Raw genomic sequence first — 17,215 nt, forward strand, 5'->3', positions numbered from 1 at the left:
ATATATATATATATATATATATATATATATATATATATATATATATATGATATAATATTGTTGCAGGAGAGACTTGGGGAGAAGCATGATTAGTGAGACTTGGGGAGAAGCATGATATAATATGATATACATGATGGTCATACCTTCTCTGCTACTTTAGAAGTTAGTGTTAGCAGTAAGAAGCATGATTAGTGAAACTAATTATTGTCCATNATATGGATTGCGGTGCTTCTGAGCACTGCCAATTTTATTTGCTACAGGTATATAGATATGTTTATTGAGCTCTTTTTAGTGTTATAAATTTGTGAATACTTTTAGGAGTAATATATATAATATTATTGAATGGAGTTGTAATGTTAAAAGGTCTGGATAATGGAAAACAGATGCAAGGATCACTTTTAATATTAAAATATTGATATTGAATTAAGAATGGGCTATTGGTTGTTTCGTTCAGAAATTGTTTGATAAGCTGCAGTACCTTTTCAATTAAGGTTACGTTTTATAGAATTGATGGTTGTTGTATTATAAATTGGTGGAATAACTATTTGTATTTTATTAAGTGTTTTATAAATTATAACTAGGAAGGATATGTTTAAATGTACTGTTATGTTAAACAATATATAGATTATTATATCTGTTAAATTGATTATTAAGAAGCAAAGCATGATTCAGTGGTGGAAACTTGGATTCTTGGAATTTCTTTTATGTACTAGTTTGTTTCCAATGAGTGGGTGTTAGTTCTATTGTCAAGCAAGAGATGATGCAACCTAGTACCAGCATCAAAGACAGGTAAATTCCTTTCTATATATTTATCTTGTTTTTTCCATTTTCCAGTTTGCATATTATCATAAATTTTTTTATGGAGAATCTCAACTTTGCAGGGAAATGGATGATGAATCCACTGTTCATATTGTATATCATGTCTACAATCTCACAAAACTTTATATGTACATTATCAACCAAAGATTAGAAGCAATGGAAGCAAAGAGTATATGAATAATGACTTGTTAGGCATATATTGATAAGGAAAGCAGTTGATGAAGTGAAGTTGTCTTACTTTGTAGGGTAGGAAGCAAATGTAGAGCTATTGGTCTTTTATCTCTGCAAGGGATTTTGTTTAGGTCATCAACATTATGTATTTTTTTTTATATATTTACATTGTAATTGTTAATGATTGTATGTTACTTTAAATCATCAATAAAATTAATTTTGAATTATTTGTGTATTTTACTATTTTATATATTTTATCAATTTTTTTTATTATTTCTGCAAATTGGTGAATTGAATAGTATATATTAATCTCAAAAAAATAGTATAAAAAATACAGGTATTTTTTTTAATCAAATAATTGAAAATAAAGGAGGTTAAAAACTCTCACAAAATAATAGCAAGTAATAGAGGAGGTTTTTACCCTCCGCAGAAAACCCCCTGCAAATTGAATGTGATACCAGAGAGCGCAGAAAACCCCCGCAGATAGATTGTGGCGACTCAAACTGCGGGAGTTTGAAAAACCTCCGGAAATTATTTTGCGGAGGGTAAAAACCCCCGCAAATCGAAAAAAAAACCTCCACTAAATGACACTTTTTTTGTAACTCAATAAATTTACAAAGCTAACTTATTAAGTACGTACTTGTAACTTTCTAGTTACACGATATTTTACTTGGACAAAAAAACTGAATAAAAATTTGCAAGTCAAAAGCAACAACCAGAATATAGTGTACCTGAAAGTGAAGAAAAAAAATTAGATGATGGAAGTTTATTCAAAAATTAAATGAAGGAAATAAAAAATATATTGTTATTATGGGCTGGAAGCTAACCGATTGGAAAGGATGGCAAATTGTGGAGACAAAGCTCAGCAAGCCATAAGGCATCTTGAGATCGTTCGGTTCCGACAACCGTTGAGTAGAATTAATGTGTAATTAATGTCATAATGACTACAGTTAAGTGATTGAGGTTTGTCTTAATAATTATTAAGAAATAAATTAATTTGTTAGATTTTTATCAACTTTATAAATAGGGACTCTACTTTTGATTCACTATTGACTTACAAAATATCTACATAGAAAAATTCTGATTTGAACGTCGAAGTGCGTTCTGATTTGAACTAGAAAAGAGACCTAGAGAAGAAAATTCGACAGAGTAAACACATGCGGTTATGCTCGTCCTATTTCAGCAGAAACATATATTATTAACACAATGCTATGTAAATGATACTTTATAAGAGTAAATTGACTTTCATGCATTCCTTTTCCAACATAGATGCTGCATGGAAAGAAATGATCATTTATAAAATAGGAAAATATTACACAATGAATGCAAATTATTGATACAAGTCCACATAATATATGCTTTTAGAAAACTAGTTAGTGCTATAAGTCCGAAAAACTTTTGGAAGAATTGAAGTCCATAACAATTGGGGTTACGAAAGTACAAAATAATGGTCATAAATAGAAAAACAAAAGTCAATTCTATGCGCAAATTGTGCCCTAAGTATAAAATTTCTAGCTTTAACATTAATAATAAACTTCAGATGAAAAAGGAAGGTAATTAATATTTTAATGTCTAATCCATCTTTTCATAGAATTTATTTAAAAGTAAAAGATGGTTATTAATAATAAACTTATTAAGATAATTATAAAAAACATTTAAGAGTATATAGTTTCAATAAATAACATATATAATTAGTTAAAATTTCAACATTGTTTTTTTCTCTTATATTCAAAATTAATAGAGTGGTTATGACATTAAGTAAATATTCATGTAGAAAAATAGATAATTAGTGATACAAACAAAAAATGTATACCACACTACCGTTTGTAAAGTATATGAAAACTGTTCGAAAGTTTCACATCAAAACATCAACTAAAAATAAAACCAATTAATAATATATAAGTGGGTACAAGTTCACTTTTTGATAAAAACAACGAAAACAAGAACAAACGTATAGAGTTTCCTCTTACTTGTTTCTTCTTTGATCAAAGGTAGTGGGTATATAGCCTTGAACTTTTATTTTATTTATACAAAATTTTCACGTGACTTTGTTACAAGATAATAGGAGAGAGTACAATTGATATATATAATTGTTCATATAAGTATAAAAATATATGAACATAAATGCAAAGTGGATTTTAAAGCCTAACTCAACCCCACAAAACCGGCTTGTAGGGTAAGATTTGCACCCACTTATATACACTTAAATGGCCTTATCTCTAGTCGATGTGGGACTTCCAACACACACCCCTCACGCCGAGGTATATACATCTCGAGCGTGGGATTAGACTTTTTAATGGGTGGTTCGATAGCTGCCCGATAACGGGTGGAACAACATGCCCAACGATAACAGAAATCGTTAGGATAGGCTTCAATCATGGCTTTGATACCATATTACAAGAGAAGAAAGAATGAAATATTGTATTTCTTATTTCATCATAAGGAGAGAGTACAATTGATATATATAATTGTTCAGAGCAATATAAAAAAGAATATAAGTATAAAAATATATGAACATAAATGCACATATATGAATAGAGAATAAAATAATTCCAATAGACTTCGACAAAACCAGCCTTTTATTCAACACACATTTAAAATAAACGAACTAATCAAAGCACACATTTAAAATAAGGAAATAGTTCAGCAAATTCCCTTATTACATCGGATAATAGAAATTAAGATTTAAAATTTTCAAGCATTGGGTAAGATGTCTGGAAATGCATGCTGGTAGTACTCTTGTATTTTAGAACAAAACCATACATTATACTAATAGAAACAAAAATTCAGAGTATTATTTATCTAACATAGGCTGCTCAAGATCCTTTATAGGCAGAAAGTCCTTAATGGGATATTCCTATTAATTCATGCTATTATTTTCTTCCCTATTAATTCCTCCACTCCATTGCTCCTTTCACTAATCACTTTCCTATCAATCCTTTTTCAACTTGCCTATGTCTGCAGGGCATCGTTATTGTTAGGCCTACAATTCATTTGTCCCTCCTTTTCTTCTCTAATAAGTCATTTCTCCATCACATATTGAATTACAAATTTATCCTAATGCAAATAAGATATCAAAACAAATTAATTGCATGAAGACATGTAAGAATTAATATTCTTCATTTTTTTCTCGTTCCTTATATAATTATACGACATTCAATTCAAGGTTCAACGTTCTACAATAATCCCTTTAACAAAATTTCTAAGTATAAACTTTGATTCCATCAAATTTTCCCCGAAACTCATTTAAGGAATAACTTTTCAGAAGTAGAATTCATGATTTTTTTTTTAAATTTTGTTTTACGTCGAAAAAGTAAATAAAAAATATTAAGTAATGCATCAATTAATATAAAAGATGATAAATAGTTAGTTTTATATAATAAAGCTTTTTGGAATTGTGGAGAGAGAAAATAAGAAAAAGGAAAGCAAAAGAGAGTGAAAATATAGGATGTTTATTTAGAGAAAAAAAAAAGAAAAAAAAAGTGAAAATTTTGTAATTAATATTACATTTTTTATATTAATAAATTTGTTCATTTAATACGCATAAATTTGTTAGTTAATAACCAAATTTAGTCTATATGATTATTCGAGTTAACTAGTAATTTTCCATGAACAAAGGCATTTAAAAGATAAGGTATATGTATGATTGAAATTTCTTGGTATTTTCGTTGTTCTAAAGTGTCATACCATTGACTTGTCAAAGATGCATAATTCCAAATTTATAAAGCATTATATAGCAAAGACGCATGTAAGATACTGTGATGATATATAGAGATTTATAGTGAAAAGATAGATGGCTAGACACTTTTCAAATGGAGGTGAAGAAGGTTTGGTGCTTCATTCTGCACCAGTATTTATGTTTCTCATGATTTTTGCTTCTCTTTCCATCATTTCAATCATCATATTTGCTTGTGGAGACGACAACAAAAGTACCAAGCGTAGGCGTGGTGGTGGAGGGGGTGGCGGTGGATGGGGAGGTGATGGCGGAGGTGGCGGTGGAGATGGTGGCGGCGGATGCGGAAGTGGTGGAGGAGGTGGCGGATGCGGAGGTGGTGGAGGAGGTGGCGGATGCGGAGGTGGTGGTGGATGCGGAGGTGGTGGAGGAGGTGGTACAGGAGGTGGCGGATGCTGAGGTGGCAGAGGAGGAAGTGATGCGGAATATGCGGTGGATTTTAGAAGCTATTAGCGAAGTGCATAGCAGACTGCACGTTGAACGTATTCTTGGTCACAGTCTCTTGTTAGGAAGAAAAAGAAAACTATATGATTATGAAGTGCAGGTTTGTGATATATATCCATTAGAGACCTTAAACGTGTCTTTTTACATTGGACAACGTTGTAGGAATTGTTGTACTTTGTACCAATATTTATGAAAGTTTATGATGTTGTATAATGAAAAGTAAGTTTCTTACGCGTTTATGTTTGATTACAATTAAGAAATAAGAAACAAAGATTGTTCCTCATAAGCAAATTTCGTTATGCTATAGAAGAGCCCCCAAGATCATTAACATTGGATAAGTAATTCAATTCAATTAAGCGAAACTTTCATCTAGATTTGTAATAACCAAGTCTTTTCAAAGCCTTCAGAAAAATCAAATGGACAATTAAGTTTTCCAGTAGATTCAGCATATTGAGCATATCCATTAAGTCTCTCTATATATTTCCTCTTCCATTTAATGATGTAAATAGTTCTTTTTGATTTTACGAGGAATTAAATTATTTTCTAATTTTTTTATTTAATGACTCTAATACGTATTTTTTAATGGATTAAATATGTTTTTAATTCTTATATTTTGGCGCGATTTTGGTTTTAGTCACTCTTTTAAATTAAGGTAAAATTTAGTCCTTCAACTTTAGAAAACTCTGATTTTAATCTTTTTTACCAAATTTTTCTAAAGTTGGAGGACTAAATTGTACCTTAGTTTGAAAGAGTGACTAAAATCAAAATCGCGCCAAAATACAGAGACTAAAAACATATTTAATCCTTTTTTTAATCGTCAGACTAAATAAAATAAATATAAATCAAAGGAAAATATATATATTACATAAATACTAAAAAATTAAAACTATTTTTTGTACTTCATTCGTTTAAAATTATTTTAATAATTTAAAAGTAAATGAGTGAGTGGATTAAGCAATATAATTTAAGAGCAAATGATTACATGTTGTACAATTTATAAGAGATAGACATTAGATTAATTTGTTTAGAATCTAATATGATATAATCAATACTTGAATTATGTAGGAAGGAGGTTTTTATAATATTTTTGAAGAGGGTTTATATTTTAAATCTAAAATAAAAAAAAATAAATATTTAATATAATGTATTTTAATTTATTAAAATTTATTGTCTTTTTCATAATCTAGAAATTTGACTATTAGAATAAATAGGTGTTTTAAAATAATGAGACTGAGAATTTTAATTTTAAAATAATTCAATAATATAAATAAATTTTTTTAAACTCGTCTCATTACTTAAAACACAAATAATTTTTCTAAAATATCTTCTTTTGAGTTCTCTATCTTCTCTCCACCTCTTCTAACTCCTGAGTCATCTCTTTGACAATCAGGAGATGCTTAAATGACCAAAATAGTGAGGTCTATATTTTTAACCGATCAATTTCTTCTATAGAGCAAGTAAATTTCTGCTAATTTTTCCTTTTACTTTTTTGTTCATAAAATCTCTAGTTTAGGTGACACATGTGTTGTTCACCTCTCTTTTCTTGTTTCTTGTTGATCAATGGTATTAAAGACTCACTATGATTTGCAATTCCGTAATTTGTAGGCGTTTCTATAATTCCTTGTGTTTTAAACAACTTTTGAGCATTCTTAGAATTGTGTAGTTCTTTTTGAGGTAAGGAAAAGTAGTTCTTTTAATATGAGTTACAATGTATGCTTTGGTATTTAATAGTATTTAAGTTGAATGTCTTTCATTGTAGTATCATGTTTGATTGAATAAATTTAGTTGTACGAATCTGGTTGAATGTTTTAAAATGTGATGAATCTGTTTGGAATTGACCCTGATGTTGAATTTCTTGTGGTTGAGAAGCTAGTGATGTTACTTTGACTGGAGTTTTGGAAAAGAATGGTTAAGTTGGTTGTAGTGAAGTACCTGAAAAATACTAGAAGGGAGGGTTGAATAATGTTAATGGAGAAAAAATTATTCTCATTGGGAATTTTGGCCGATCATTCTCATTGAAAAAATATTCAGGATATGTAGTCTTAATAGCAACTTTAAAGTACCTAGACTTGAAGTCCTTATATGAAGCAACAGACAGGTGGAAGAGCCACTTGTCAGATCCACTTATTAAAAACAATTACCCTATCTTTTGGTTCGGTCAAGTGCGAAAGTGATAATGAAATAGAGAAGGTGTAGGAGTCAAACAAAAAACTTTACATAAAATTTGAAATGCTTGAATGACCGCCTAAGTGTTCGAGTGAAGCTGGGTGGGTACGATGTTTAGCACCCGCAAAACCCCTGTTTGAAAGTCATCAAACGAGATTCGCATGAACAAGTCAGTGAAGAAACAAGCGTACACGAAAAAGAAGTCTAGCTTAAAATCTTCCCAACCGTGGCACACCCGTTCATTCCCTTTGCAAATTCGGAGATTCACAATGTAATCCTCAATATTATCAACGAGTATATACACTCGCTTGGCTAAATCCTCTAGATCATTGCCCCATCAAAATCGAGTGTTGTACTCACGACCCTCATGGGAAACTCAGTCATAGCTTGGAATCTTTGGCAGGTTCAGTTCATCCCCTTTCGTCAATGCATTAACTTGAACCTCCCTAGTTATACTCTGGGCAAGCCCCTTTGATAATTTCATTTCTTTAATCACTGATGAATTATTTGAATTAATATTTTTATCTGACCATTTGAAACCAAGATTTATTTAAATGAGGCATAAGGTTAAGAATCATTCTTGATAATTATACTCTAGAAGAAGATTTTTTTTTTTTAATCAAAAGGTCAAGTTATATGAATATATGGAAATAATGTATTTTACTGAAGATAAAATTGTTGATTGATTGCAATTAGAAAATATCACTACTTTAATGATACAACTAGAAAATAATGTTGCACAAAGTTTCCTTAAACATGATAAAAGTTGAATGTTGAAGAAATAATTAAATTCAAATCAAGCTTGTACGCATTCATTAAAGGGAAAAAGATATTATGAAGAGCATTAACAAGAAAAAATTGAAGACTCAAAGACTAACATTGAAGAATTACACTGATTAATCAAAGTGAAGAAATAAAGTCCAAGTTTAAATGAGTCATGTGGACCTAGATCAAGCCGAGTCTACAAACAAAGGTTGAGCTTAGTCAATCTAGGCTCATGTCGTTACATATCAGCTCAGACTCAAGTGGAACCAAGTTGAGACAAAAGAACATTCAATCGAGTCAAACAAGGCCTATGTCGAGTTAATTTTGGCTAGGTATAGGTTGGGTTGAGCCTATGTTCGGTTGAGACATTAGGCCTACATTAGGTTAAGGCCATACCCAGCCAAGTTGGACTGATCTTATGTCAGGTTGACCAGAATCAACTCGGCATAGGCAAGCTAAGTCAACTCAATCTAGGTCGAACTAAATCGACCCTGCCTAAGTCGACTTGACTCAAGGTAGGCCTACATTCAATTAAGTTAGATTAGGTATGAGTTTTAATGAGTCTAGTTAAGGCATGCCTATGTTGAGCTCTAGCCAGATCTAGGTCCAATCAAGCTTAGGTGGGATCGTCGAGGTGGCTTAGGCCAAGTTGACCCTGTGGTAGGTTAAGATATCGTTACCACATCCAATAGGGGAATCCTAGATCATGTTGATTTGGGCATGGCCCAAGTCAAGTTGATTCAGTCAGGGCCTCAAGTCTAACCTAGTTGACTTGGCTCCATGTTTGGTTGAGTTTTGTCATGCTTAAATGTGGCTAATACCAATTTATATTAGGTTAGGCCAAGTCCAAATTGAGATGAGTTCAACTAGGTACATATTGAATCAGGTTCAAGTGAGATCAAGACAAACTGGATTAGGTTAGGCCAAGTCAAGTTGGACTCGTCTTTGGTCAAGATTGAGCCAAGATGACCCAAGCCTAGGTCAAACCAATATAACCAGGGTCTAGGTTGATCAAAGTCGAGGCAGACCAATATTCAATCAAGTTAATTAGGCTAGGCTTAAGTTTGGGCGAATCTAGTCAGGACGAACCTAGGTTGAACCTAGTCTAACCAAGTCTAGGTTATGTAAGGCTTTGGTGCAATCAAGATGGACTAGGCCAAGTCAAGTTGGCCTATATAAGACTGAGACATTGTTACCATATTAAGTTGGGACCATGTTAGGTTGAGCCGAGTTAACCTTGCTTCATGTTTAATCAATTTGTGTTGGGTCTAGATAACATTGACACCAATTAAAATTAAGTTAGATGAAACTCAAATAGAGCCGAGTCCAACAAGATATAGATTAACTCAAGATGATTTTGAGATAAATCATGTCAGGTTGAGTTTGGTTGTTTAGATATTTTAAACAAGTTTTGATTGAGATGTTGCATAAATATGTGCACGCAAAAAGGTTTTATGCATGTATGGATCGGAAAATATGTGTTGTTATTAGTCATTTGACGAGTGGAAAGTCAATGTAAAAAGATAACTGAATCAATAGAATGGAAGTGTGTATGTATTCGAAATTATTTAATTGTTTTTTTTTTTTGTTTTTTGATAAAGGGTGCTCTGAGGATGAATATTGTCCAAGCGATATCTATCAAAATCTTAAGCGATGATATGTGTAGCTCATGCGAAGGAGAGGTTAAGGTTGAAGACCTTCCTCACCCCTTGGAAAAAGTTTATTGTTTTTTTCTTCTTAGGGTTAGGCAACATAATACGCGTCTACATATGGACAGCTTGTTTTCTCTATTGGAAGAGAAAAAAATCCTTAGCTTTATAATCACAAAGTGGGTTATATATATAGGCCAATCATGACTATCTTCACAACTTGAAAGAAGTTCACCTTAATAAAAAGCTTGCAACACTTTCAAATTTTCTTCCCAAATTGATAAAGAAGGCATAATTTTTCTTTAAACTCAAAGTGTTTGAAAAATTCATATGGAATAATAGGCATAATTTTCTTCCTTATCAGTGATACAAAAGTACACTAAATTTGTAGAAAATTACTAAAATTGAAAAGTATTATTATTCAAACACAAACTTGTTTTACATCTTAACTAATACAATTATTTCTACCTCAACAAAGAGAAACTCCAAGCCAAACTTCATGCACTTTGTATATTATTCCTTACTATTAACCGCCGCATCCAGCGCCACATCCAACACCACATCCANCGGCNTGAGTNTTACTACCCTTGGTACTTTTGTTGTCGTCTCCACAAGCAAATATGATGATTGAAATGATAGAAAGAGAAGCAATAATCATGAGAAACAAAAATATGGGTGCAGAATTAAGCACCAAACCTTCTTCACCTCCATTTCGTAAGTATCTAGCCATCTATCTTTTCACTATAAATCTCTATATATCATGGCATTATCTTACATGTGTCTTTGCTATATAATGCTTTATAAATTTGAAATTATACATCTTTGACAAGTCAATGGTTTGAGACTTTAGAACCATGAAAATACCAAGAACTTTCGATCATACATATACCTTATCTTTTTCTTCAACTTCACATTCTGAGAAATAACGCGTATATATTGATATGGACAGTGCTAATTATGGTTGATGAAAGCCAAAGGTATAGTTTTTAATTGCCTTTGATTTTGAGTTCATGGAAAATTACTCGCTAACTACTTGAAAATCATATATACCAAATTTGGTTATTGACTAACAAATTTATGTGTATTAAATTGAACGAATTTATGAGAAGATAAATAAAGAATCATGCTAAGAGAATTAACAAAATTAACTTGAATGAATCAGAAGAAGCTCTGATGCTTTTGTTCTGAACGAAGAATTTGTGCAGACAAAAAAATGAAAAATAATAAAGTATATAAAAATGAAAAAAAAAATCTTGTATTTATCTTTCTTCATATAACTACAAGGATATGCGAAAAAACAGATACAAGATAATTAAATATAAGGAAATATTTAAAACATAAAGAATTGCGACTATATAATTTATTTTTTTCATAAATACTTTATTTATATTTACGTATATTATATTTACATTAAATAAATAACTAAGTATCTATTATTTTTTTATATAATTAACTATTATTAATATTTAAATTTGGGATTTGTTAACTTATTTAAACTCTTAAAATATACTAAATTTTAGTTGACAAAATTACTCTTATATATTATAGATTTTAATATGAACCTTCCATGCTTCTATAAAAAAAACTAAAACTCTTCTCGCTGGCTCACGGGACTAGTTCGTCAAAATGTCACTAGTGGAAAAATACTGTTTAACGTTGGTTATTTTGAGTTTTTGACGTCACTTAAAGAACCGACGTCTATTCCAGTGACATTAACTTAACATCAGTCAGGTAAAGACAGCCGACGTCTACATAGACGTCAGGCGTAGCCACAATAGACGTTAAGATAGATGTCAGCGGTCAACAAAAGAGACGTCTGTACGCGCTGGATCGTTTTGTGCATGGTTACTTATTGGACGTCGCTTTGTGCATTGACTGACGTCTGTAGACGTCAGTTTTGCATTAACCGACGTCTACTGGGAATTTTTTTTAAATAAAATTTTTATTTTTCGACTATAACCACACCTGAAATTCAGAAAAATAAACTCAGAACAATTGTTTATAATAAAGAATTGTTTGTTTGAGCTATAAATAGATATAATTCAATCAAAGATCAAAACAAAATGAAATTATAAACTTAAACTAAACCTAAACCTAAGTAATTGAAAACAACAAAAATAAGTCTTGCCATAGTTCCAATTTTGGAGAAGATAAGTTGCCCACTCCTGCCTTAGGTGCTTTATCGTGTCTTGGGGTAAAACAGATGGGTTGTTGAAGCGCTACACAATTAAGAAATATTGATTATGGTTTCATATATGTTCAAAAGAATTAAATGATTTTTGATGTTTTAAAAGTAAGCCTTATTATTACCCCATTCCAACAACTATTTGTAATGCCAGCTCGAATGATGGTCTTAATCCAAGACATCACATAGTACCCACATTCCCATGAATCTAGCTGTTTGTTACACTAAAATGACAAATTAAATATAGTCAAGAATTAAGATCATTGAATAACATAGTAAATGAATTAAAACTATAAATGCACTAAACCTTGGGATATAAGACTTGATTTAGCTGACCTCGAGATTTACCCATTACTCTATTTACATTAAAACAGAAAGTAATATGAATATAAGTATGAAATCATAAAAAATTAAGGCCGACATGAATTTAAAAGTCATTTTTAGCGATACACTTACCCTTGAAGCAAGGTTTTCAAGTCATTTTTCATCTTCCTTTGCAGCGAACAGAAGAAGACAATTATACCTTGTTTGGGAGTGAGGACCACCAGCTGCCAGTGAGCCCTGTTTGGAACATCATAAATAGTTAATAAACTAATTAAGGAAACATTTAATTACCTTTTACATAAAACAACACATACCCATCAATGTATGGCACAAGGTATATGTCTCTGTTTGACTCAACCATCCATGTTTGCAAATAATCTTGTTTGATTTCAGCTGTGTTACCACAACGTTGAATGGTCTGAGGTTCAATAAATCCGTAAACGGAAGACCGACCTTGGTCTACAATGACTGTGTCCATGTACCTATAACAACAAAGTTAACTTGTTACAAAGTAAGCATCTAAATTAAACTATTATGGTTGACAAAATTAACTATCTTACATGCACCAGAGTTGAATAATGGAAATATTCAACTCCTTGTCTCCCTGGATGATCTCTGATACATCATTGAATGTGATATATACTGGCATATGGGGGGGGAGACCAAATACTCGTAATTCCCAATATATTTGTATTGATCCTTTGTTGAACTTGCGAATGTTTGACATTAGCTTTGCTATGGGATTATCTTATGTTTGACCAAATACCTCATGCATCGGTTTCTTTTAAGGACGTGTGAACTGAACATAAAATTTTCAAAGTTATGAACAAATATTTTTAAATGATAATATAAAATTAGTAAAGATAACAATATTATACCTGTTGTGTACCAATGTGTGTGATAACCAATGCTCTAGGCCAGGCTAAAAAAGTTCCTATCGCCTCCCCCACAAATTGAACTTCAGGAGTTGGTACAGGCACCTGAGCCTGTGGATCCCGAACCTCGTTAATCATGACACGCACGTGGTCGGGTGATATGGGAACACCATGAATAGTCTGGCCTCCCTCAACTACTCGTCCCACAGCCACAATGCGTGCGGGATCCCCATAAACCAACAAGTCATACTAAGCAATGTAGTCAGTAGGTTCAACAACAAAGCAGGATCCTTTGGTGCTGGCAGGAGGTGGTGTGGGAGTTTCAGTGGGCACACCCACGGTGGCATGCCTCATGGATTGCAGCTTCTCTTCAAGCGCTCTTTGTATTTGTTTTTGTTCTTCTAGTTGCTAAGTGAAGCGTTACTCCATTTGACGAATTCTTTGTTCCCACTGAAGATCCATCTGCCTCAGTGCGTCTTGATTCGTTGATTGAGGTTTTTTATGTACAGGGCCAAAGTACTCACGAAGACCAATGGACCTAGGAACTGCACATACACGTCCTGGGTGCTCTGGTTTGCCAATGGCCGTTGTTAAAATGTCCTCCCTACCTTGGGGAGTAAATGTTCCCTGTGTCTGTTGCTCAACCAACTCATCCTGCACATATGATAAAAAATTTACGTTACTTAAATTGCAAGATATGATAAAAATACAATAAAGTAATGTTTACAATTTAAACTTACAATTCTCTATGAGATCGCTAGGGTTGAGGCAGATGTCATGTTCCCATCTGACTTCGTCAGAGCAGCCTTCCACATCTGGTACCTTGCAGGTGAAGGTGCTAGGTTCGGGGACTCAAGCCCCAACTCATCTGCTTTATCCTTCCTAAGTTTCTTCTCCAGTTTTGGATAACCACCCCGTGATAACACGTGTGGTGCATCATTTAGCCTTTACCTTTCTTGGGCGGCTAACCTTTTACTCTGTAAAACAATTTTTATGCATAACTATGTAATAATAAAAAACTGCTTTGAAGACGTTGTTGGTTAAGATAAATACCTTCTATTTCTCAGTCTCTCTAGATTGACGAAACTGCATCCATTCTTCTTCTGTGAATGAATATTCCTTAGATGGATTCTCATGTTGTCTGTCTCCAAATACATACAGACGTGTTAGCCTTTTCTTTTAAATCTCTCCATATCTTACATATTTGTGTTAAGATTTTCCTCCTCATCTGAACTGTGTTTGGAATATCATATTTCAGTTGTTTAAAACAAGAAAAATGTTAATAACATAATAAGATCAAAGAAATGAATACATCAAATTTGTTTTAAGTAAGTATACCTAAACATCTTGCCATAAGAGGTTCTTCTCCACCTCTGGGATGTGATCCCAAGTTGCATGATGGATAGAAACATAGGTTTTGGCTATCTTACACAGATAACTTCTAAATCTATCAGCATTTGGCCATGATGCCACACCGGTTCTTGGGTCAAGCTGAACATGTATCCTCTGCCCAGGAACCTGTCCGGATGTCGCTTATGGCAAACGTGTCGCTCCTCGTGTACGTCCGCTGTGTGCTGATCCTAAGTCTGAGGTCGACATACCTGAAAAATATATACAAGGTTAGTATGAATTGAAATTGAAATATTCATCAAAATAAAAATTCATATAAAGTCTAAACAAAAAAGAAGACGTTACTTATTAATATATTGTTTTCTCCTAGAACCCTTCATCATGATCACTACGAATTGCATGTATGTCATCGCCAACGTCATCAATAGAGTCTTCAACGGGTCTTGATGTGCTACATGTTGTCTCAAGAATATCAAGAGATTCTTCATCATCAAAACCGTGCATGTTTTTCCCTTCCAAAACCATTGACCATTTTTCATTTGCTGGATCGCTGATGTAGAATATTTGCCTTGCTTGACTTGCCATAATAAATGGTTCATCAGTGAAACTCATCTTTGTCAAATCTACCAATGTGAAACCAGAGCCATCTGTAATGATTCCAGAATTTATATCAACCCATTTACACTTGAAAACAGGGACTCTAAACCTGACATAATCCACCTCCCATATTTCTTGTATTACTCCAAAATAACTAATTGATGCAGTGATTGGATTTTTGTCTTTAGAACTACAGAAGTGCACTGACTCAGCTTTTAATGTAACCCCACTATTTTGAACTCTACTTTTATCATCTTCTTCCTTTGTCTGAAAAGAGATATTGCTAATATAGTACCCACCATATTTAATGACATATGTGTTCGGCCCCCGAGATAGCCTCAATAGAGTTTCAGAAACATTTGGAGTCGCATAAATCTTTTTCTTAAACCATGGTAAGAAGGTTTTGACATGTTCATTAAGCTGCCATTTTTCACTCATTCTTGGGTGTATTGCCTTTATTTCATTAACGTGTTCAGAAATGTAAGGAATAACATCATCAGTGTTGTTTAAGATGTACAAATGAGCTTGATCAACTTCTTCTCTACTCACACGTTAAATACTCACACCACGACCCTTACCTTCACATCTTCCTTCATTTATGCTCTTAGGTAGACCCACTGGTTCACAACTTGGCATGTAAGCTGAACAAAATTCAATGGCTTCTTCTGCAATGTATCGCTCTATGATTGAAGTTTCTGGTCTATACTGATTCTTGACATATCCCTTTAAGATTTTCATGTAACTTTCAACAGGATACATCCACCTTAGGTAAACCGGCCCACATATTTGAATTTCTCGTACTAGATGAACAATCAAATGAACCATGATATCAAAAAAAGAAGGTGGAAAATACATTTCCCATTCACATAGTAGTCTTATTCCTTCATTTTCCAATTGATCTAAACATCGAGGGTCAACAACTTTCTTGCAAATGGCATTAAAAAACAAACACAGACGTGTCAGAATACCCCTAACAGAAGGAGGTAATATGTCTCGAATAACAACCGGTAACAATTGTTGCATCAATATATGACAATCATGAGACTTTAAACCAACTAACTTTAGCTCTTGCATAGAAACAAGGTTACTAATATTATAAGAATAAACTTGTGGAACCTTCACACTTCTTAAAGACTTACAAAAACTTTGTTTTTCTTATTTAGAAAGAGTATGACAGGCTGGAGGCAAATAAGTGCGTCTACCTATTGTCTGTGGATGTAACTCTGTTCGAATTCCCATGTCAGCCAAATCTTATCTTGCTTTTATCCCATCTTTGGTCTTCCCTTTCACGTTTAATAAAGTTCCGATGACACTGTCACAAACATTTTTTTCTACGTGCATCACATCAATACAATGTCGAACACGAAGTATAGACCAATATCGAAGATTAAAAAATATTGATCGTTTCTTCTAAACATTTTTTACATAAGTACTTTTACGATGTTTTCCAAATACAATGTTAATGTTTTTGACTTTGTTATACACCTCTTCACCATTGTGAGGTCTGCACACAACCCCATCCTCGACACTTCCATTGAATGCTTTTTTCAATCTACGATAAGGGTGATTACGAGGAAGAAATTTCCGATGTCTTGTATAAACCGTCGTCTTCTGACCATGCTTCAATTGAAGGTAACTAGTGTTTTCTTCACAAATCGGACATGCAAAATGTCCTTTAACACTATAACCACTCCAGTTTCCATAGGCTGGGAAATCATTTATAGTGCAAAACAACATTGCACGCAAATGATTCTCTTCAACATCTGAATCAAACACTTCGACACCTTCTTCCCACAACAATTTCAAATCATCAATTAAAGGTTTCAAGTAAACATCAATGTCATTGCCAGGTTGTTTAGGACCAGATATCATCATTGACAACATGACATATTTTCTCTTCATGCACACCAAAGGAGAAAGATTGTATATCATCAACATAATTGGCCATGAACTGTGTTTGCTACTTAAGTTCCCGTATGGATTCATACCATCAGTTGCAAGTGCAAGTCTTAAGTTTCTTGGATCTGCACCAAATTCTGGAAATGTTTCATCGATCTTCTTCCACTGTGGTGAGTCTGCTGGGTGTTGAAGAAGATTATCGCACTTTCTTCCTAAAAGGTGCCATTTAAGGTTCTTT

General features: G+C 32.9%; 1 protein-coding gene across 2 annotated transcripts in view; it reads left to right on the plus strand.

The window, feature by feature from the left end:
• LOC106755921 (bZIP transcription factor 16-like) overlaps positions 1-1,109 on the plus strand; it is a 3,231-nt gene extending 2,122 nt beyond the window's left edge. The window contains exons 4-5 of one of the 2 annotated variants that reach the window (XM_022775778.1): positions 714-789; positions 882-1,109. In XM_022775778.1, the coding sequence (XP_022631499.1) occupies positions 714-761 (48 nt within the window). In that variant the 3' untranslated portion in view covers positions 762-789; positions 882-1,109. Of the gene's footprint in view, positions 1-66; positions 454-713; positions 790-881 lie in introns of those variants that run through there. The other variant, XM_014638154.2, reaches the window with a different exon arrangement.
• Positions 1,110-17,215: the final 16,106 nt, after the last annotated feature.

This window comes from Vigna radiata, chromosome 2, assembly GCF_000741045.1.
Source record: "Vigna radiata var. radiata cultivar VC1973A chromosome 2, Vradiata_ver6, whole genome shotgun sequence".
In the NCBI taxonomy this organism is placed as follows: Eukaryota; Viridiplantae; Streptophyta; class Magnoliopsida; order Fabales; family Fabaceae; genus Vigna; species Vigna radiata.